Source organism: Galeopterus variegatus, unplaced genomic scaffold, assembly GCF_000696425.1.
Source record: "Galeopterus variegatus unplaced genomic scaffold, G_variegatus-3.0.2 Scaffold3836, whole genome shotgun sequence".
NCBI lineage: Eukaryota > Metazoa > Chordata > Mammalia > Dermoptera > Cynocephalidae > Galeopterus > Galeopterus variegatus.
In genome coordinates, this window is record NW_007729947.1 from 76,974 (window position 1) to 99,846 (window position 22,873).

General features: G+C 35.2%; 1 protein-coding gene across 1 annotated transcript in view; it reads left to right on the plus strand.

The window, feature by feature from the left end:
• The window catches only part of SLCO1A2 (solute carrier organic anion transporter family, member 1A2), a 44,358-nt gene that overhangs the window by 5,568 nt on the left and 15,917 nt on the right, over nt 1-22,873 (plus strand). Inside the window, exons 2-11 of the mRNA XM_008586127.1 lie at nt 1,430-1,571; nt 3,405-3,537; nt 7,170-7,276; nt 9,592-9,738; nt 13,485-13,583; nt 14,133-14,354; nt 15,598-15,762; nt 17,036-17,231; nt 18,732-18,897; nt 19,852-20,024. Coding sequence (XP_008584349.1) covers nt 1,430-1,571; nt 3,405-3,537; nt 7,170-7,276; nt 9,592-9,738; nt 13,485-13,583; nt 14,133-14,354; nt 15,598-15,762; nt 17,036-17,231; nt 18,732-18,897; nt 19,852-20,024 — 1,550 coding nt within the window. The remainder of the gene's footprint in view (nt 1-1,429; nt 1,572-3,404; nt 3,538-7,169; nt 7,277-9,591; nt 9,739-13,484; nt 13,584-14,132; nt 14,355-15,597; nt 15,763-17,035; nt 17,232-18,731; nt 18,898-19,851; nt 20,025-22,873) is intronic.

The window sequence follows — 22,873 nt, forward strand, 5'->3', positions numbered from 1 at the left end:
AAAAAAGACAAAAAAAAAAAAAAAAAGCCCTATGGCATACGGTTGGAGATCACCATTCAGGCTGACATAAATCTATACCTATTTTGTTGATTTTGAAGCAGTAATTAATCTACCTCACCGTTCTATTACCCAGGACAGGGTGCTCCTATTTTCAAATTCCTTACTAAAAGATGTCTTTTTATTTCTGATTTAATAAAACTATCAGAATTTTAACTGTTCACATTCTTAGTAAAACTGCACTAGCTCCTGGCAATCGCAATGGTTCTATTTGTTAAGTTGCCTTTGATGTTGTTATGAATCACATCAACTTCACTGCTTTCTGGAATTATATCAATACATAGGAAATGTGATTGATTCAACATCCAGAAATTTGTAGTATGCATATTAGTTTATCACAGCAGGTATCTGTCCCATTTAGAAACATTTTTTCTAACGGTTTATAATTAAAATATTACTTTAAATAAATTTATGGCAGTAGTGGCGTCTTAATATGGTATAATTTGCATATTACTTTGGATAAGATAGTACAAAATTTCCTAGGTCTGGCAGGAGGTTTTGCACAAAGTCATCTGCTTGAGTATGAGTCCAGCAAGACAGAACACTTATACTTATTTATGTCAGGCCAAGCAAACTTATTACACACAGGTAGGCAGCAAGAATAAACAGAAGCCCAGGATCCATGGCAAGCCAGTCCCCGAAGGTTCAGGAAAAGCTGCCCAGAGAAGATGAAGTCCCACACACAGGCTCCCCTTAGCTGAAGGACCCTGAAAGTGCTTTGCCCTGGGTTTATATATCCTGGCACCACTGAGATCCCTAACCTCAAGTGTTGTAGAACGTCCTATTCTGGGAAGAATAAGGACATAGATCAGATTGTTTCAAACATTTCCTTCATTTCTGAGAAGGCAGGATGTTGTACCCTCCATATATTCTGCCCAAGAATTGCAAGTAAGAGGGGGAAGAGCTGGGTTGGCCAAGGTCATCTGGGAACTTCTCCTGCAGAGAGAACTTAAACAAATTTGCTACAGAAACAATGTCTTTGTGTAATTCTTCTGCGTTCCTTCTTTTCATTAAAGTGTACATATTCTTAGGTACTACAGGTAGCCTTATAGTGCTGAAGACCTATCTGAATCATCAGCTATGTCTTACGTAGAATGACTGTTTCTATGTATGTACAAAGCATACCTATAAAATAACAACTACCTACAAAATTCAATATCACTGATCAATTAGTCGCACTTTGAGTTTTCAGAGAGAAAACATGGCATGACAGATGAGAACAGACCACATTTTAAAATTTCTTGCAAGTTCAAGGGTCACTTAAGGTTGGAGAAACTTGGTCTTGTGGTAGAAGATATTTTATCTTCAAATGGCAAATATACAGTTTAAAAACAAAATTTTCATATGTTTTCTTATATTTTTTTCTTCCTAGATATTTCTGTTGGCCTTAACATGTGCATTTGTATCCAAAGTACTATCTGGAGCTTATACGAACTCCATGCTCACACAAATAGAGAGACAATTCAACCTCCCAACATCTCTAGTTGGATTCATTAATGGGAGCTTTGAGATTGGTAATGAATATTTTTTTGCATTACTTCTTATATTTTGTTTAATCTATGAAGCTATTCTGAATTTTATTGTCCTTATTTGCTGCTCTATGCCATTTAATCAGAGTTACACCTCTCCTAAAGTTGATTGAAAAGCCTGGCTAACCTGGGAATATGCTTAGAAACAATTTATTTGAATATTACTTCATAATAACGCCTAAATACTGCCACATATTCCACTGCCGTCCTTTTTATTCTAATAGTTTCTTGGTTATCTGGCATGAAGCTATTCTGAATTTTATTGTCCTTATTTGCTGCTCTATGCCATTTAATCAGAGTTACACCTTTCCTAAAGTTGATTGAAAAGCCTGGCTAACCTGGGAATATGATTAGAAACAATTTATTTGAATATTACTTCATAATAACGCCTAAATACTGCCACATATTCCACTGCCATCCTTTTTATTCTAATAGTTTCTTGGTTATCTGGCATGGGTAGCAGAGTATTTAGAGTGTTTATATTTAAATCTATCATTTGATAACCTTAAGGGAAACTAAGGGCTCTATCTTTGTTTTTGGAAGATATCATGGGAGACCAAAGGAACAAGCAAATATTTTTCTTCTGTTGTGTCTTGGAGGCAGAGGGAATAAGAATCTGCTCTCACATGTCTCTGAATTTATTTCAGAAACAGCCTCTGGGGAAAAATAAAATCTACTCTTACGTTCTGATTTTTGTGGATGGTTGAGAATATGTGAGGACAGAGAGAGGGGATGAGGGAGAGAAAGATTTCTTCTATGAACAAAGGTACAAAGAAATATATATTTCTAATTTTACAATAGCTCTACTTTCTTCAAGGTAAAAATTGTTTCTGTATATTTAACCAATATCTGAAAGAAACATAAGGGTTGAGGGAAGGCAAAACCGTAACAGGTAAGGCTGGACCTTGCCCCTAGCATTCAAGTCCCTCAGTTCTTACTCTGTACCACCTGTGTGCTAGAGCCTGATGATGGAATTAGAACCAACTCACATGGTCCTTGCATAATCTCCACTCACAGTTTATTGGAGAGCATAGATGCAAAATAATGATTTTTAATTAAATGAAGTAGCTGTGGTAACATAGATATGAACAAGGTACCGCAAGAGCAGAAGGGACACAACCTCACTTAGGGAAGACAGGCTCTTGAAAGATAAGTAAAAGTTTTCCAGGTAAAGAACTGGGGTTGGTCAAGTGTGGAGGGAATTCCAATAGAAGAAGCAGCGTAAGGGTGAGGCAGCGTGGTAGCTTGTGTGGGGAACAACATTCAGCCCAATATTATTGGCTGGTGGAAATTACTATGATATGAGCCTGGAGAAATGGGCAGGGGTGAGAAATGGGCTGTGGAGAGCCTTGTGTTCTTGCTACGGAGTTTACTTTTATCTTCTAGGTGAGGGCGAGTCAACAAGGATTGGAAGGGGTTACTAATCTTTCTGTGCCAAGACCGCTTTAGCAATCTGATGCCATATTATCACAGAATAATATTTTTAATTGCATAACATAAAAACTACATGGGTACAAAGGAAGCCAATTAAATTGAAATAGAATTATCACAATATTAAAACAACTTGTCATATAATAATATTTGTGCTTTTTATCAACACAAATAAGATCTAGCACTAATTTACAGACCTCTTTATGTATCTGTCTACATGGCTCTCCTTTGGGGCAGGCTTGTGTCTTATTTGATTGTTTCGGGCATCTCCAGCACCAATCCCAGTACTTGTGAATGTTGTTATACAGTAAATGCTAGAGTGCAAATGCTTGCGTGAGGCTGTTATGTTCAAATTTACTGAGATGAGTATTCTTAATTTTTTCCTAGGAAATCTTGTGTTGATTATATTTGTGAGTTATTTTGGAACCAAGCTGCATAGACCTGTAATAATTGGTGTCGGATGTGTGGTTATGGGCTTAGGGTGTTTCTTACAAGCCTTACCTCATTTCCTCATGAACCGGTGAGTATTCCAGTCTTTGATGGTCTTTTTGGTTCAACTTTCACCTGCAGGAAATGAGACTTGGACTTTCCTTTCTAGGAGCAATGCTTTCTAAAAGCATAGATCACTGTCAGGGGTACTGGAAGATGTGGATTCTGTTCCACCAGTCTGTTTTGTGCTCTTGGTTGCCTCTCTTACACTTACGTAGCCACATTTTGTCAATTTATGAAATAGGCTTTTGGGACACCTCTTTCATGGTGTTGAGTCTGATAAAAAGACTCTTAGGACCTGCCAAAATTTTGGATTACTCCCTTCCTGGGGCTATTTAGATACTTCTAATTACAGTGAGGTTCTGTTTAATTGTAGGTCACCAAGAGACAGACCAGCATGAAGGCTGATTTTTTATTTTAATTTTTACCAAAGTAATTTATGTGCAAAGTTGAAAACGTGTTGTTCCCTGTCCCTTATTACTGCTTTCCAGAGGCAACCACGTGTAACTCTTTTAGCTTTTTCATATATTCACCTCCATATTTCTAAGCAAATATTTATCCCATTAGTTTTCAGTACTTTAGTGTTATGTAATACATATTGAATTCCTACTATGAAATCATATTCACTATTTAAGTGTGTATGACTATGTAAATATTTCTCACCACTGAACCATGCTGTTATCATTTATTTCTTACGTAACTTTTTATTTTCCCTGTGTTTAATAATTGCCTTATTTTTTAAACTTGATTGTCTTTCTTTGTATTTTCCACATTCTCCACTGGTAGAGTAAAGTCCTCTCAATATATTCATGCATTATCAGAGGGTTTCATTTTGTCTTGGAGATACCTCTCCTATCACCTTCAATTCTCCATCTGTCATCTGAACTGGGGACTCTCTAGGCCAGCTGCATTGCTGTTTTCTTAGGACTTTTCCTCATTATTATCCTTGGGAATTTGCTTTACTTCTTTCCTGCATTCGGTTATCCTAGGTATCATGTCTGCTACTTTAATTCTTACTCTCACTCTTTTTTGTGGAGAAAATAATCTAAAACTTTTCTGAGAAAGTGTGCAAAGGAAATATGAAATGTAAGACCTCATGTATTTGAAAATATTCTTATTCCACTCCCACACGTGATTGCTAGTTTGGCTAGAATAAAATTCTAAGTTAAAAATATTTTGTTTAAGGATTTCTAAGACATTGTTCCAATGTTTTCTAGCATCCAGTGTTATTATTGAGAATCCTATGTCATTGTAATTGCTGTGACAAGTTTATTTTCTCTGAGAGCAAATAGAGTTTTCTTTTAAGCTCCAAAATTTGAAATTCATAATAATTGCCTTGGCATAAATTCTTTTCCTCTATTTGGAACTTTTGGAAAAAGTTACTTATGTTATTTCCTTGATAACATCAACCCTCCCCCCTTTTCTTTCCCCTCTATTTCCTCTATTTCCCCCTTTTTGAAACTTCTACTACTTGAATATTGGACATCCTAGATTAGCTTATGTTTTTCTCATCCTTTTTCTGTAATTTTCTATCTTCTTGTCTCCCTGTTACTTTCCGCGAGATTTAACTTTATCTTCCAAACCTTTGAATGGCTTTCTAACTTATGCTATCATATTTTAAATTTCCAGTCTCTTATTCTTTGAATATCTCATTTTAAGGGACATTTTGTTATTCTCTCAAGAATGCAATGTCTTTTCCCATCTAAATTTTTCTCATCTGTCTTCGCCGCCTCTTGCTCTTCCAAGTGTACAGTTTGTTATTTGTTTATCTGTCTTTACTCTTACGGGCTTCCCTCCCATATACCTGGTGGTCCTTGATTACCTATCCATATTTAAGAGACAGGAGTAACAGCTACAACAACAGGCTAACTGGGAGTTCTGAATACATGTGTAGGACTTAGTTATTGGAGGCCTTCTTTGAGGATAATTGCACAGGGACTGGCTGTTTTACAGATGACCTCAAACTGTGCATAACCTCTTAGTTATCCTAGGCAGGGATTCTCTCATCTGTTGCTCGGGAGGTAGAAGCCAGGTAGGAGTGGGAATGTCACTTCTTAGTGTATGTGTGTGTGTGTATTTTTTTTTTCACTTAATACCCCAGTTTTTAGTATGGCTTTCATATCTTCAATGTGCCTGTTCACACTTGAGTCAATGGGCATTTTCAGTAGGAGTGGCAGAGGATGTCTCTGGGAGCCTGACTGTTCCTTATATACACTTTAAACCAAAGTGATTAAATTTATAAGCGTCTTGCCTGAAACTTCCCAGGAGTGTGTGGCGTACGCTGGATGCTCCCCTGCAGACACTCATGGTTACATTTCTCATGTCTTCTGATTTAGTGACCATTTACTTATCTCCTTTCCCGCTTCCAAAATCTTGTTACTCTTCCTCATTGTCAAATTTCCCATTCTCTTTATCATTGTGGAATTATGCCTTTTCCTTTTCTGTTTTAAAATCCATGTATTGTAATTTTGTTGGTATTATGGGAATGGATGGACTTTGAATGACTTATTGGTTTTTAAGTGGATAAATTAAATGAACAGAAGATATTATCTTCTCAGGTATTTTTAAAGGGATCAGATGCTTCTAGGAAAAGAGTTTTTATTGTCCTTCTATTTCTGATTCTATCCAAAACAATGTCAAGTAATATTTAGCTATTATTTACACTTCTTTGCACCTTCTACCAAAGTTATTTCTTTGAAGCTGCCATGTCTCATGGGATCATGAGTATGGAGACAGAAGCTTTTGTTCACAGTTCAGAGCCAAGCTCTGTGGGCATGACTGGGCCTTTGTTCTAGGGGAAGGTATTTTGACTCTTTTTATTATGTCCTGTTGAATAGAAATTAGGACTCTTGGTGGCATCCAAGCATAACACTCTTTAGCTCATGTGGAATTCAGAAGGGCAAGTTTTCTTTTGGCTTTCTCTTATCTAATAGGAATATAAAAAGCAATCCATCATAATTTCTAACAAAGAGAGACAGCTTGGACATGTTTTCCTTCATTCTTGCAGCATGTAATTTACTTTCTGAGAAAGACAAGTGGACTTGTGGTAATTTGCCGCAGTTAAATGTCATGGTCTTTTGTTCTTATGAGAAGAGAAAAAGTCATTACATTATGTTGTCACAGTGATTGAGATTCTCTCAAGGATTCTCATTACAATGGGAAAATGTTTTGTTTTTCTTAGGAGTTAATGAAACCCACAGAGGAATTATTGTTTGGATTCTCAGAAAGTGGAGATTCTGCTTCTTAGGAGCAAACCTCAGAAAATCCAAAGTTGAAGATTTGTTTTGTTCTGTTGTTATTTCCCCAAAAGCCTTTATCTTCTTAATTATACTTTATTAATTCTCTCTTATTTTTCTGAGTTTTTGTTCCTTATCCCACAGTAATTATTTCCAGGAAAAGATCACCTAAAAATAGCAGAAGGCTGAAGATAGATTAGATAATCCACATGCAGATAATTGAAAGCTAATTATAAAGGGATTGCACATTTCCAGTGAGCTGCAAGTTCTTTTTGATGATATTAACTTGTGATGTTTAGAGTGGCAAAATGAAAAGACGTTTTTACTGGGTTTGGGTGTCGTGAAGCAGGAGATAATAATCCGCATAATGCCCACATTGTCCTCATCAGTTCCTTAACATAGACGTGTTTTCTCTGCGTTCATACAGATACGAATATGAATCTACAGTTTCAATTTCAGGCAACTTGTCCTCAAACAATTTCTTGTGTATGGAAAATGGAACACAAATTATAAGACCAACGCAGGATCCATCAGGTTGTCTACTTGGTTTTACTGTTTTCTCTTCAGTGAATTTGTAATTGAACACTTTTTTTTTTCTAAAAGATGAACGGTAAGGGGGTCTTAACCCTTGACTTGGTGTTGTCAGCACCTCGCTCTCCCACGTGAGCCACAGGCCGACCCATAATTGAACACTTTCAATGAAGGGCTTTGAATGAGATATTGGGTTTGCTTAAGTAAGTAAGGTAAATGAACAAAAGGTATTTCTCTCTTCAGGGATATCAGAGGGAATCACGGTAGGAAATAAGAATGACTAATAATATACAACGTTATTCCTCTTTTATTTGAGTGTATTTATTAAAACCGTCTTTCTATTTCTTAAAATGGTTATTTAAAAATAAGTCAAAGACATTCATCCAAGGATCACTATAGAGTTAATCCCACTGATGGAAACATCTTAGAAGGATGGATTTATGCTGGTGATTTGGTCCATATGATCATGTATAGAGGAAATGGAGATAGAAACAAAGTTCAGATGACTTATATCCCTGATCTTCCATAGCAGGGAAGGCAGGCATGTATGCTATACTTAGGAATTTCTCTATTCCCTTTCTATGGAACTAGGAACTTGTCTTTCTGCCCCTTTTCCCTCTTTACCAGAGACACTACTTTACAGTATCTGTAAACAGTGGTGCTTCTTCTAGCTTTCTGTAGACACAGGCACCCACCTGCTGGCCTCCATTCCTTCATATATTAAAGGACGTATATAATCTGATGATATTTAGTCTGGAGGTGATTCTGCTGACTTGCCTCAGGCCAGAACTATTCTTTTTGTGATGGAGGCATTTTAATGGTGAATTCATGTCAGTAGAAGTTGCAGTAGTTCCCAAGGCTGAGAATTTCATTGCCACCATGGAATCAGAGGGAACCAAAATAGTTTCAGAGCTGAAGAACAGCTGCCTCAAAAGCTCCGAGCCAAAGAAATCCCCTGGGAAAACAAAGGAGAACAGTGACATCAGCAGTGGCCTGTGCTCTCTTCTTGAGCTGGATTTTGATAAAGATGGACCCAGACCCTAATCCACACTGTAGCAGATATATCAAAACTGTCCCACTCTGGTATATCTCCAGAAAAGTGTGTTGATTCTTTCAGCACCTGATATTTTCAGTTTTGCCCTAGAATAGGCCTAGAGTTTGCCTATGATCTCTAGGCACAAATCATTGTATTCACCACAGAAAAAAAAATCTGAAAATCCAGAAATGGAGACTATGGTTTTCTGAACTTGGAATGACTTCACAAGAAATTCCTGGACCCAGCTGTGCTCAGGACTCTCACATCTGTGGGTGACACCTGGCCAGTTGATAGGAGGTGAGAGTACATTTTTCTTCACTTCCCTGAAAACATGACCTCACAGGGCTTTGTCAGGGCTTAACAGCTATTTCGGCTCAGAACAAATGTCAAAGAGGTAAATATAAATCTTCAGAGATTTCCCTATCTTATCCTCTTTCAATTCCCTTTGGCTGAGTCTTTTTTTTTCTTTTCTTTTCTTTTTTTGGCAGCTGGTCTGTGCAGGGACTGAACCCTGACCTTGTTGTTATCAGCACCACACTAACCAACCAAGCTAACCAGCCAGCCCTCAGTCTTTGTTATTCTGCTAAGCAGCTGCTGCTGCAAGGATTGGGGTAGATTTCTCTATTAGAAGTTATTTGGCTGTTACGTAATACAATAGGCTCTGTGGAGAAAATGTGGTTACTATTCAGTTAGGTATTTTTAGTTTCTATAAAATAATTAGAGCTGCAGAGAAATCAAACTTCAGTGAGACTCTTGTTTAAACCTTGCAAATATCATATCACTTCTAAGGAAAGATACTTGTGTGCTTTTTTCCCTCCCCTATTCCCAAAGTTGTGTAGGAATGGGGTAGCACTCCTACCACGAACTGGATCCAGTAGTTTCTGGTAAACTGAATCTCTAGTAGTTTCTGCTAAACTGAATCTCTGGGGGGAAAAAAGCCCCAAATTTTAGTGTTTGCTAATTTCTGTCGTGTAATCCTCCAATCCAACTAGCCATGTGTTGTCATTAACCACTAAATTGGGAAGAGGTATGTATACTCATCTCCGCCAACCCAGTAGGAACTGTCTCCAGCACCCCACTTACACTTGTCAATGCCTACATACTCTGTCAGAAACTGAAATAGGGATAGCCCAATGATTCATTGCTAGCACAGTAATATAAATCTTTGACAAAGTGTCATAGTCACATAAGAACTGAAATGTTTACAGAAAACTTAGAATTAAGTATCACTCACACTTTATGATCAAAGCACTAATGCGATGTCTTTTTTGTTTTAATGCAGAGTGTGTGAAGGAGGTTAAGTCCTTAATGTGGGTGTGTGTACTAATAGGAAATACTATACGTGGGATGGGTGAAACTCCCATCATGCCTTTGGGTATTTCCTACATAGAAGATTTTGCCAAATCTGAAAACTCTCCCTTATATATTGGTAAGTTAGAAAATCTTCTGTAGCTGCCTAAGTTCCTTATAAGTTTATTTTTCCTATTTATTTATTTATTTTCGATCACAAGTTCTCCTTTATAAATTGGTAAGTTTGAAAATCCGCCTAATTTCCATGAGGGTAGAAATTAGTTATTTACTTGGACGCTTAGTGGTTTCTAGAAATGATAAGCAGAACGCCTTGACACAGGTGGCCATTGATAAAAGTTGGTTGAATGGAGCAATTATATACTAATTCCGTATAAGCCACTTTGCTAAATCTGCTTTTTGCTTTTGGAAATACCACTAATCTAGTGCCCCCGAAGTTCTCTTTGGTGCTTCATTTTCTGGACACTACACTATATTCAATCTGTTATGATTCACCAGTGGTTTTCCTAAAATATCCCTTACGTTCAAAACCTTTCTCATTATTTTCACGACCTCTATTTTTGTTCAGGTCCTCGTTACTTTATTTGTACATTATTATTACTTCTTATTTATTTACTTATATATTTTTTAAGGATGTGCACATTTATTTGTTTAAGTAACAAATACGTAAACTGAATAACAGATTCACATTTTCACAAAAACTGGAGATGTAAAACTTATTAAAATTTACATATTCATTTTATAATCTTTACAATTATTTGAAGTAGCTCTCTAAAGTCTTCTAAAAGCATGAAAGTATCAGATTAATTTCAATAGAGGAAGATGAATAAGCTTTTCAAAGGCAAATTAATTTCTAAGCAAATCAAAAGTCTACTTAAAAAGAAATCAAGAGCACAAATTAAATATCTAAGTTTAGCAAGATAAATTGCATAAAAAACAATCAAACAAAATATAAACACAAGGCAACTTCAAAAAAGTTCATGGAAAAATAGAATTGAAAGATAAGGAAATCTTTCCATGAACTTCTTTTATTTGTTGTTTTAAGTTTTTCCTTTTTTTCTTTCTTTTTTTTTAAAGACTAAGATCATAGGAAATATGTTCTCTGACCACAATAACAGAAGGAAATTTAGAAAACTCACAAATGTGTGGAAATTAAACAACACTCTCATAAATAAACAATAGGTAAAAAGAAAAATCACAGGGAAATTAGAGATTACTTTGAGATAAAGATCAAAGCGCAACATATCAAAATTTATAGGATGTGGGGCTCATGCAGTGCTAAGAGGAAAATTTATATGTGTAAACACTTACATTAAAAATAAGGAAAATGTCAAATTAGTAATGTAAACTTCTGCCATAAGAAAACAGAAAAAGTAGAGCAAAGTAAACCAAAAGCAAATATAAGTGGGAAATAACAAAGATTACAATAGAAATATATGAAACAGAGAATTTAAAAACATTAAAAAAAACCCTAAAATTGTTCTTGCAAAGATCAATACAATTTGCAAACCTTTATCCAGACAACCAAGAAAAATGAGAGATGACCCAAATTACTAAAATCAGAAATAAAGTAGGAGTTTAACTTCTTTATTGTTCATTTTATCTCTAGTATATTATCGATTTCTTATAAACATGCTTGCAGTGTAATTTTTCTCAAACATTGTTTGAATCATATTTATGACATACACTGGCTGATTTATTAAATCTCTTCTCTCCATTTATTACTCATGGCTCTGCACTCCATTTATCTATTTATCTATTTAGTTTCCTATATAGTTTCTCTTTTTCACAATCTCTCCATACTTGTCAGGCTTCTTCATATTTCTTACAAATCTCTGTTTTCATGCTTTTGATTACATTTCTTAAAATTACTTTTTTAAAAAAAATTCATGCATGTCACCTGGCATAATAGCCGACTCAAGACCCACCTTCTTATGTTGTTTTCCAATCTCCAAAATATTCTAAGTTTATTATGCCTAACTTGCTTATCTGAGTATTCTCTAGTTATTCCATCTGTAATTGGTCATAAAATTATAACTTGAGTATAGAGACATTTTGCTATTAATGTAGACATACCTTTAAAAAAACAGAAAAATTAAAGAGGTTGAGAGAAGATAGAAACAGACCTATACATAATCAAGATGGATTAAAATATTTAGGAATCATCACTCCAAATAACTTTTGGTACTTTTTGGTGACTCGCTAATTTTTCAATAAGCTTTTTCAGAGTTTTCTAGTCAGTCTTTTCAAATCCCTACACATACTTATACTGAAAGAATGTGAGCACTCTCCTGCAATCAACAAACACCTTGCTGTAATATGTATTTCTTTATTCAACAAATATTAGGATGTGTAATATAAAAAAGTAACTGTGATAATCTCCGTATTCATAATGACTAATAAGATGTGGTCCATGTAAGGTTAGTAAAAAAAATAACTACATAATTGTATATCCTTATTAATTATATATATTTATTGTGTGTATATACAGTCATGTGTCACTTAACAATGGGGATACATTCTGAGAAATGCGTTGTTAGGCAATTTTGTTGTTGTGAAAATATTATAGAGTGTACCCACACAAACTTAGATGGTATGGCCTACTACACACCTTCAGCTCCTTTACAATCTTATGCAACCACAGTTGTGTATGTGGTCTGTTGCTAACTGAATGTTGTTATACGGCACATGACTGTATATAGTGTGTGTGTGTGTGTGTGTGTGCACCCGTGTGTATGTATAATCAGACAACTATAAATTGAATAGATATACATCAAGAAAACAGTTCCATGTATGACTGTAGAATTTAGAAGAGAATGTAAAGATTAGACACAAAATTTGAGAATTATCTATGCAGAGAAAATAAATAAAATCAAAAGGGAGAGATAAGATTGCCATGGGAGGGTGGATTTGAGATATGATGGAAATCGAATACAGAGAGATCAAACAAGCATAAGAGCAGGAGAGTTCAGTAGAGCAAGACCTCAAGAAGACAGAAGGAGCTGTTAGCAAGAAATCGGGTGTGTATAGGATGGACTAGCTATGGAACTGTGGAGAAAGCAGAGACAAAAGGCAAAGACAAATCTTGAAGTGAAAAGGAAGAAAGTTGAAGAAGCTCATGTCTGGGTATTTGGTGACCAGGGAGGGCTCAGCATAGATTGCCACCTGTAGACAAGTCACGTGATAGCTGGTGAGAGAAGTCAAGTGAGGACAGAGGGAACTGATGCAAACAGAAAAGAATGTGGAGGATAAGAAAGGAGAGCAAGATAAAACTGAAGGGAAGGATCATAATATCGAGGACACAGCTGGAAGAAAGTTTCACACTGAAGCAAACAGAAAAGAATGTGGAGGATAAGAAAGGAGAGCAAGATAAAACTGAAGGGAAGGATCGTAATATCGAGGACACAGCTGGAAGAAAGTTTCACACTGAAGATTTTAGAGTGGTGCTTTTCTGAGGAATGTGCCACAAGAAATTCATCATAACATAGCATTGCTTTAGAATTCCTCCAAAAGTGTGACTATGGAAAAGCAGCAAAAGAACCTTGCTCTATATCATGGCTTTGTCAATGGCATGATCCCAGCTGGGATTGCCTACGCTGCTGTACCAAATCTTTACCTGTGACCCTGCATAAAAGAGAATTTGGAGGCCTAGAGAAAGTGGCTTTAAATTATGAGGCTTCTTTTTCAACATTCATAGAAATAAACATTACTTATATGTACACCAAGCTTAATTTGCTTATAAATTGAATGCCTAAGTTAAAAATACCTGAGGCAAATACAATTCAACCTTCAGGCTTTTCATGGGACCAGAACTCTTTATGTGGGCATAAAAGTATACTATAACTTTATATTTTTATTTATTTTTAGGGGTTATAAAAACAGGAGCTATCATTGGTCTTTTGGTTGGACTTTTGTTAGGGTCATTCTGTGCAAACATTTATGTGGACACTGGATTTGTGAACACAGGTAAGTCAATAAAATCTACTTATAGTGTCTAGACTATGCAAAGCAACTCAGGTATGTTATCACATATAATCTTTGCCTTACTTGACCCTCTGTTAGATAGATTGTCTCCACTTTACAGGTGAGCTAACCTCACAAATATTGTACTTCAAACTCGTGAACAGTAGAGCAAGATAAACCGCTCATCTTCTGACTCAAAATCCAGTGCTTTTTCTACTGTACCTCAACCATATTTCTTAGTTTCAAAAGATTTAAGCATATAGCTTTGAATTTCTTTTAATCAAGCAATCAGTTGTCGGTAATGAAATAGACCATTTAGTTATTTAGTAAGTACCTATTCATAAATTCCTTACATGTAGGACAAATAGTCAGATTAACTTATTGTTAAACTATATTGTAACACCATGTATTATCAGATAGGTTTTACAAATGTTTGAATTATATACAATTTTTTTTTAACTTGGATAAAATATAAGAATTGTAATTTTAATGATTTTCTATAGTTCATGCAGGAATAATGTCTTTAATAAAAATGTATGTGTTCTTTTACAGATGAACTGACCATAACTCCCTCTGATACTCGTTGGGTTGGTGCATGGTGGTTTGGCTTTTTGATTTGTGCAGGAGTGAATGTGCTCACTGCCGTTCCTTTTTTCTTTTTGCCCAAAACACTTCCAAAGGAAGGACTAGAGGATGATGCTGACATCACTAAAAATGATAAGGAAGAGAAACAAAGAGAAGAAGCCAAGAAGGAAAAAGATGGACTCACTAAAGGCAAATATAAAAACCTTAAATACCATATAATTTACTTTTTATTTTGTATAGATGTGTCTGTATTTTAATCTAACATTATAATGTGCTATGCTGTAAGACAATTTGTCATGAACAGTCACCATTCAATGATGTCTAAGTAGTCTGAGTCTTCCCAGGCTACTACTAGGAAATAAATCATATAATTTGGAAGCGGAATTATTAAAGATCAGCATTTATATAAAACTTCATATCAGTCTGAACACTCAATAAATAAATATATCTATATAAATTTATTTATTTGGCCCTATCTGCTTTAAAAAATCTATTTTACAGAAAACATAGTCCTAATAGAATTTGAGCCAAAATGGCAGTGGTGTGACCCAGCACATGTGCTAGAGACAGGATGCAAATTTGGCTCTGAGCTTTTTCAAACACAGAAAGTTTTGGTTTAATCATTTACATAGTCCTTCATATGCACCAAATCAATCAGCATCTCTGGGAGTGGAACCTGGGTGCTGGTATCTTTAAACATATCTCCAGGTATTTGTAAAGTTCATTCTGTTGTGAACTGTTGGCAGGACCACCAAAACTGATGTTCTGACAAAGCAGAAAAATTTCTGGTACTTGAACAAATTTATATCTCATTAATTCCCACATACATCTTCATTTTAAATGTTTAAGAAGTGATAATATCAATATCTGAGTGTGAACGTCTTTATCAAATTGATTTTCTTCCAGACTTTAGAGAACAAAGCAAGCATCTTTTACTCTAGATGATCTCTAGAGAAGAGAGGATATTAATAGAAAAAGAAAGAAAAAGACGAAAAGGAAATGGTGTGGACACAGACAATATTTCTTGATTTTCTTCCAGACTTTAGAGAACAAAGCAAGCATCTTTTACTCTAGATGATCTCTAGAAAAGAGAGGATATTAATAGAAGAAGAAAGAAAAAGATGAAAAGGAAATGGTGTGGACACAGACAATATTTTGGTCACTGTATAGTTTTGCTGTAAGACACAATAGTGACTTAGTGAAGGCAAAACTTGTATTCTGATGCCTACCCAGTCAGCTGCATCACTGACTTCCAGAAGCTATCGAAACAATGATATAACTTTAGCTTGGAAGAAGTAAAAAGAATTAATGAACATATGTGCATTACAAGACAGAGAAACATAATTTGGGGAGGAGGTTGATATTTCAGAAAAAGCCAGTTAAAAAATTATTTTGACAAGTTAGTTTGACACTTGTCATTCCTTCATTTCAGATTTTTTACCATTCATGAAAAGTCTTTCATGCAATTCAATATACATGCTTTTCATAATTCTAAGTGTGGTACAGGTCAACGCATTTGCTAGTTCGTTCTCCTTCCTGCCTAAATATCTGGAACAGCAATATGGAAAATCAGCTTCGGATGCAGTCTTTCTAGTTGGTATGTGTGTTTTTCTCTGCATTAGTAACATACTTTTTTTTTCCATGAAATGATGAACAGACTGATGATGGATCTAGGAAACTCCTAAATTGAAGTCTTTTAGGATATTTCCATATCTGGTACATTTCCCTCTCTAGGGAAATCAAGAAAGGGTACGAAAGGGAAGAGGCCAGAAATATTCCGACATTATTCTCTCTTCTTTCTCTCCAGCCAAAATGCAAATTCATAATATTCATGGAAATCCTGGGGAATGCAAAAATTAGGTACAATTTTCAGATAGGCAAGCCGTTAATTTAGAAAGGAATACAGAGTTAGTTCATTAGCATTCTGTGTTTTACTCCCAGATTTTACCCTTTTGATTACAATTCATTGATTCTATATCCCTCCTAATTTAGTTCCCTGGTCCACCTGGTGGTTCTAGGTGTTTCTGCAGCCAGATAATGTTTTGCTTTTCCTATGACCACGCTAACTAACCCCAGTGGTTCTACCCACCCTTGGTTTTTCTCTTTTTAATGTTTTGAAAAGTGAATATCCTAGGCTACCTGCATCCACATTACCTAGAGGGCTTGTGAAGGATTTAGACACCTGCCCCCACCTCCCCAAGATACACTAAATCAGACTTTATGGTGTGGTGCTCTTGAATGAATTTTTTAACAAGATCTTCCAAGAATATGGTTCAGTGAGCCAGATGCTGGCATTGTATGAATGCAACTTAGGGCTGTCTTTTCTTTTTTCCTTTTTTTGGGGGGAGAGTTGGGGGCGGAAGAGTGCAGGTCACTAGCAGCAAGACATGAAATGTAAATTCTCTTGACAGCTACAGGCTCAGCAAAGTGACCCTCTAAAGTACCGTGAGTTGAGTCAAATTCTTATTAACCGGAGTGGGAATAAATAACTGAAAAATCATAATATATATTCCATGGAATGGACTGTAATCAATTAATAAATTACTGGTCATCTTTGACTTTTTACTCATACATAGATCCTAAGAAATAGTGATCATGATCGCTGCCTGCAAGAAATTTACAACCTACTGCAATTAATTAAATGAATGATAATAATAACCATCTTCCAAAATATACTTTGATATTTGGGGGCATTTCAAAATTTCCCTGTATGTAATGTGTAACTAGGTGGGGATAAAATTAAATCAGCCTGCTTCACTGTAAGTTGAAACTAAATAGTTTCTTATGTAAGATGTTATTAAATAAAAATGATAACATATTTGTTCCTTTGCTATATCACATTGTAAATAATATTTTGTTTGCATTTATAGGTATTTATAACATACCTCCAATATGCGTTGGATATATTGTTGGTGGTTTAATTATGAAAAAGTTCAAGATTACTGTCAAACAAGCTGCCCACATAGGATTTTGGTTATCCTTAAGTCATTATCTTCTCCATTTTTTGTGTTTTCTCATGATCTGTGACAATTCTTCAGTTGCTGGCATAACTATCTCTTATGAAGGGTATGTTGTTTTCTAATGACTGTCATACGCTTTTAACAGTTAATGGTGTATTCTCTCCAGTGGTTATGTGTGATCATTTGCTTACTGGAGTTAATGACAGTGATCCATGCTCTTCCTGTATCTTTGCTCCATCTGTGAATCATAACCCAATCCATCCAAGCTCTAGGCTTATTAAAGAGGTTGGGAACATATCACGTGGTGAATGAGTTTATGACTCTATGGATATATGTGTGTGTGTGTGTGTGTGTGTGTGTGTGGTTGTCTTTGTGATATCCTAGTGAACATTTAAGCATATATCAAAGAAACTATCTATAGCTTTAGGTTGTAGTAGAATATGGTATCCATATATTTTATACTCCTATACAGGGGTAAAATTAAAGCTGACTATATAGTCTAAACAGCCTTTCTATGGTTCTACAATGGGCTTAAATTTAGCACAAGTGAATCCTAAAACATGATAAATTAATTAATATATAAGTTAATATATTTCATTTGTATAATGTCTGAAGTATTAACTAGTTTCAGATTTTGTATTTTGAGGGTTATCTGGGTTTATAGAAAGGTTTTCCATCATGATATGAATTTTAAAAATTCACTTATATGGCATATTTAGATAAATAAGTCATCAGTTAAAAGAAATGAAAGACATACTAAAATGGTCCTTTTAAAATCATCAAGGATTATAATATTGGAATAATTTCAAATATAAAATCACAAAGTAATTTTATATACATTATCTGATTTGAGTCTTGCAAACTTCAATTAAGATAAGCATTATTATTTCCATTTTACATATGAAGAATGTGAGATTTAGAAAGATTTAATGACAAAGGGAGTTCATGGCCAAACTCTTCAACCACATCAATGTAGAAATATGGATTTTAAAATTGGGGAAAATCTTAAAGACTGTCTCCATCTCCAATCATGCTGATTCCCAGAAAGAATGTGGAAAAAGCCACACTGTGATCTAGTCATGGAGTTAGGACTTGAATCCAGTCTTTAGACTCCCCTGCTCTTTAAATCACATTACAAATGCTGGGTACTTTTTATACTAGGGGAATGAATGAATTTGTTTGCTCAAGTAGCTATGTTTCTGGAGCAAAGTGTATTATTTACATTTTAAGTGGAACTTGCAGATTTTGATCTTTAAGCTATCCCTCTCTTGTTACTTTCTATCATGTGGATCAACCACAGAGATTAGGTCATCTTCATTGGTGAGTTCTAATAGTATCTGGAAAAATGCCTCCCACATAGTAGGAATTCAGTTAATGCTTGTTTATTGGCTAAATGTTTTTCTGAAATAATTCATTTTTAAAAGTGGCTAAAAGGATACCAAAGCAGGTATCCTTTATGTCAGGCTATAGTACTCAGGTCACACATTAATGGTTGGAAGATTTCTGTTTCTTTTTGGGAAAGAGGAGGAAATGTAATTGGGAATTCAGAAGAATAGAAGAAAAAAAAATGCTTTAATATCCATGGCATTATTTTAAATCATTTCAGAATTCAACAAGGTGTATACACGGGAAATAACATCCTTGCTGACTGCAATACAGCTTGCAGCTGTCCAACTAAAACATGGGACCCTGTGTGTGGAGACAACGGTTTGTCGTATATGTCAGCTTGTCTTGCAGGTTGTAAGACATCCGTTGGAACAGGAATAAATATGGTAACACATCCTACTGGCCTTTGATTTTGTATACTACGTTGCCACTTTCCAGCTGTGAACTGGACCTACATTTGATTAAAGTAAAATTAGTCTTCAAAACCAAATTAAAGGGTTTTTTTTTGTGTGTGGAAAAAATAAAAGTTCCTTTTTATATGCTCACTTAATTACCTTTTTTCCCCTACATCTTATCTAAGACCTTCACAGTGTCTGAGCACTGATCTGTACTTTTAAAGCAGTTTAGATTATTACCCAAACAATTTGTGTTAAAAATACTCTGGGCTAAATAATATTTATTATTGAGATAAAGTTGGCAGTATGGATCTCAGTTACCCTGCTAATTGTTTTGCTGTGTTTTTTCTTTTTTTTTTTCCTCTGTATACTTATGCACGTGCTTTCTGTGTTTTTCACATTCTGACGTTTTTTTAAGAAGATGGAATTAGGCACGTTTTCTTGTTTAATGATGTCACAATACTTAGAATGTTGGTTGGTAATCAAAGTAAAATATAAATTTGGATTCTTTTTAAGACCTGGAAACATATAACAATTGGAAAAAGGTTGACATCTCTGTTTTTAAAATAAGCTATATTTTTTGAAGCAGAGCTTCGTTTATTTGTAATCATCTAAATATTTTAACTGAGCACTCGGAAACAGATTTTGTTTGTCATGCTTACTGTTGTGGCAAAACAGTATGTGCTAAAAAAAAAAATGGTGTGCCTTTAGGGTAGATGAGCTATTGCAAATTTACTAGATATATTTGGGAAAAAATACCATTTTTTTGAAACTAATCATCTATGTTTTGCTTTATGCTCTAACCCTTTGAGACACCATAAAGGAGCTGAGAATAAATGGAATAAGCAGCCCCTATCTTGATCCAACTGGCTATGCAGAAAATATTTGAGATTTGTGTTCAAGATTTTTCTTCCTTAAATAGGATAATATATTCTTTTCTGGCAGGTGTTCCATAACTGTAGCTGCATTCAAGCAGCGGGACATTCATCTGCAGTTCTTGGGCTGTGTGGCAAAGGACATGACTGTTCCATGATGCTCCAGTACTTTCTAATCTTGATGTCAGTTAACAGTTTCATTTATTCTTTAGCTGCCATACCTGGATTTATGGTTCTCCTGAGGTACGAGAATTATTTTCTTCTTTTAGATTTCTTTCTGGTCATCTATTAAGCTAACTTTTTCTAAGAAAGATACCTGCAGCCCATGGTATCTAAGAACTCGGTGCTCTCATATACCATTGATTAAGGGTTTTGCATTAAGCATTGTTAAATTTTGTAAAATTTTAAAGTTAGCAATGTAAATGGTCATCAGTTGGCATTTCCTTTCCTATCTCTCCCTATTTTCCTTCCTTATTTTGTAGAACTAAATGAGTGGGCCTCTTATTGTGTAACACAGGAGGAGACATTTCTGTTTTAGGGCAAGCCATATGAAATGGTCATCTTGATAGGCAAAGAGTGGCTGCCTCGTAGCCATTTCCATGGTTCAGCCTATAGGTCAGTGGAGTATAAAGCTGTCTGCAGTTCCCATTTCACTGAGGTCACTTGATCTTTCTGAACAACGTGTATTTTTCAATTACAGTGCTCTTCATGCCTAGTAAACAATCCTGAACACACTTTGTGTTTTGTTTTGTTTTTTTCTCCTTTCTTTATTGGAACTCAGAAGCAAAGTTAAGTTAATCACAATACTTAGTGTATAAAACATTATCATCATAGCCCAGGGCAAGGTTTCTCTCTTGTTTTATTTTGCTTTATTTTTTATTTTTTAAAAGATGACCGATAAGGGGATCTTAATCCTCGACTTGGTGTTATCAGCACCACAATCTCTCAAGGGAGCCACGGGCCGGCCCTATTTTACTTTATTTTTATTTGTGTTTTTCATTCCATTCCCTACTTCACCTCACTATAGTTACCTGCTTTAATATGATAGGTGTATGTTCTTAAATGTGCATTTTCTTTTGAAAAATATTAAGATTTTGTGCATGTGAATGTGTTTTCATATTCACACAGACGGTGGTGTGCTTTAAGTAATGTTCTGGTTCATAAAGTGCATGCATAGATAAATTCACCAAGTACTCCCTGTACTTAATGAGTTATTCTCACATCATTACCACATAAGAGTTCCCACCTACTTACAGCCTCACCAGCACTTGGGATTACCTAACTTCCTGATGATGACAATTCCAGTGGGTGTAAAATGGTGGCTCATTGATGTTCTAACATGTAGATTTCTTGATATAGTACGTTTAAGCATCTCTTCAAACTTCTTTGTGTCTATTTAGGCTTCTGCTTCAAGATGCTTTTTAATTTTCTTTGCCCATTTTCTTGATGACTTTGAGGATTCCTGTGTAAATTATAGATATTAATGTAATATTGTTTACGTGATACAATTTTAACTTTTCCATCGTTTTGTTTATGAAATAAAATCCTAAATTTTGTTGGACTGAAATATAACAACTTTTTTTTACCTTAGGCTTTGTGTGTTCTTTTGCTGGGGGAGTCACATTTAAAAGTGTTTTCACATTTCTAACTTATAAAAACATGCCCTTAAATTTTATCCTAGTAGATTTACAGCTTTATCTTTCACATATACTACTTTAAGCCATCTTGTCTATTTTTATATATGGTACGAGAGAGAGATATCCGGTGATATTTTTCTTCATATAATGAAGTAGTTTTCCCAATATTATAGCCTTAACAATAGGTCCTCTATCTGTTGACTTGTGGTACCACCTTTATCTCAAGATTTTGCATAACACAGGTCTATTTTTCACACTTATTCTGTTCCACAGATTTATTGGTGTGTCTACCACCAATGTCACATTGATTTTATTTCTTTGGCACTGCAAATGTTAATATTTCCTATGGTAACTCTTTCTTACCCACCCACCCCTCTTTACTCTTCCTTTATTCCTCTTTTCCCAGATTAATTTAGCTATTCCTGCATTTTATAGTTACATATGAATTTTGATTGGCTTTGTGTGGATTCCATAAATTAATTGGAGGTGATCTGATATCATGTATTGATGAACATGGAATATCTTTTCATTCATTTAAATTTGCTTTTATATTCTTGAATAGAGTTTCAAAAATTTCTCCATAGAGGTGATATGTCACTAGGTTGCTTCCTAGATAATATATATATATATATATATATATATATATANGTTCTCCTGAGGTACGAGAATTATTTTCTTCTTTTAGATTTCTTTCTGGTCATCTATTAAGGTAACTTTTTCTAAGAAAGATACCTGCAGCCCATGGTATCTAAGAACTCGGTGCTCTCATATATAATTATAAATTATAAACTATATATAAGATATATAAATACACACACATATACATATGTATATAGAAGGGTATTTCAAAAAGTTTGTGGAAAAAGAGTCAAAAGATAATACAGATCTTTCCATGAACTTATTGAAGTACCTCTGTGTGTGTGTGTGTGTCTGTGTGTGTGTGTATATATATGTATTCATCTGTCTCTCTATATACATATTTACACACACTCAGAAAAACACACTCTTTCTCTACTCACACAGAAACCTGTCACCAGATGTGTGGAATTTTCCCCACACCAACCAATTCTCCAATACCAGCTGGGTGTCCTACAATTCAGTTCACTTTTGGCATTATTACTCGGAGTTAGCATCAGATCCCACAAGTTAAGGGCTCAGTCTCAATAGGCTGCCTGCACATTAGATGCTGATTGCAAGTCTGTGCATCCTGGGCTTCTGATTGACTGGGTAAAAATTGAGGGTTCCCCATACACCTCCTCCTGTTTGATAATTTTCTGGAATGTCTCATAGAACTCAGGGAAACACTTTACTTACATTTACTAGTTTATTATGAATGTTATTATAAAGGATACAGATGCAAGGCAGAACTAACTTCAGAAGGGTCCCGAGTGCTGGAGCTTCTGTCCTGGTAGAATTGGGGTGTGCCACCCTCCTGACGTGTGGATACATTCACCA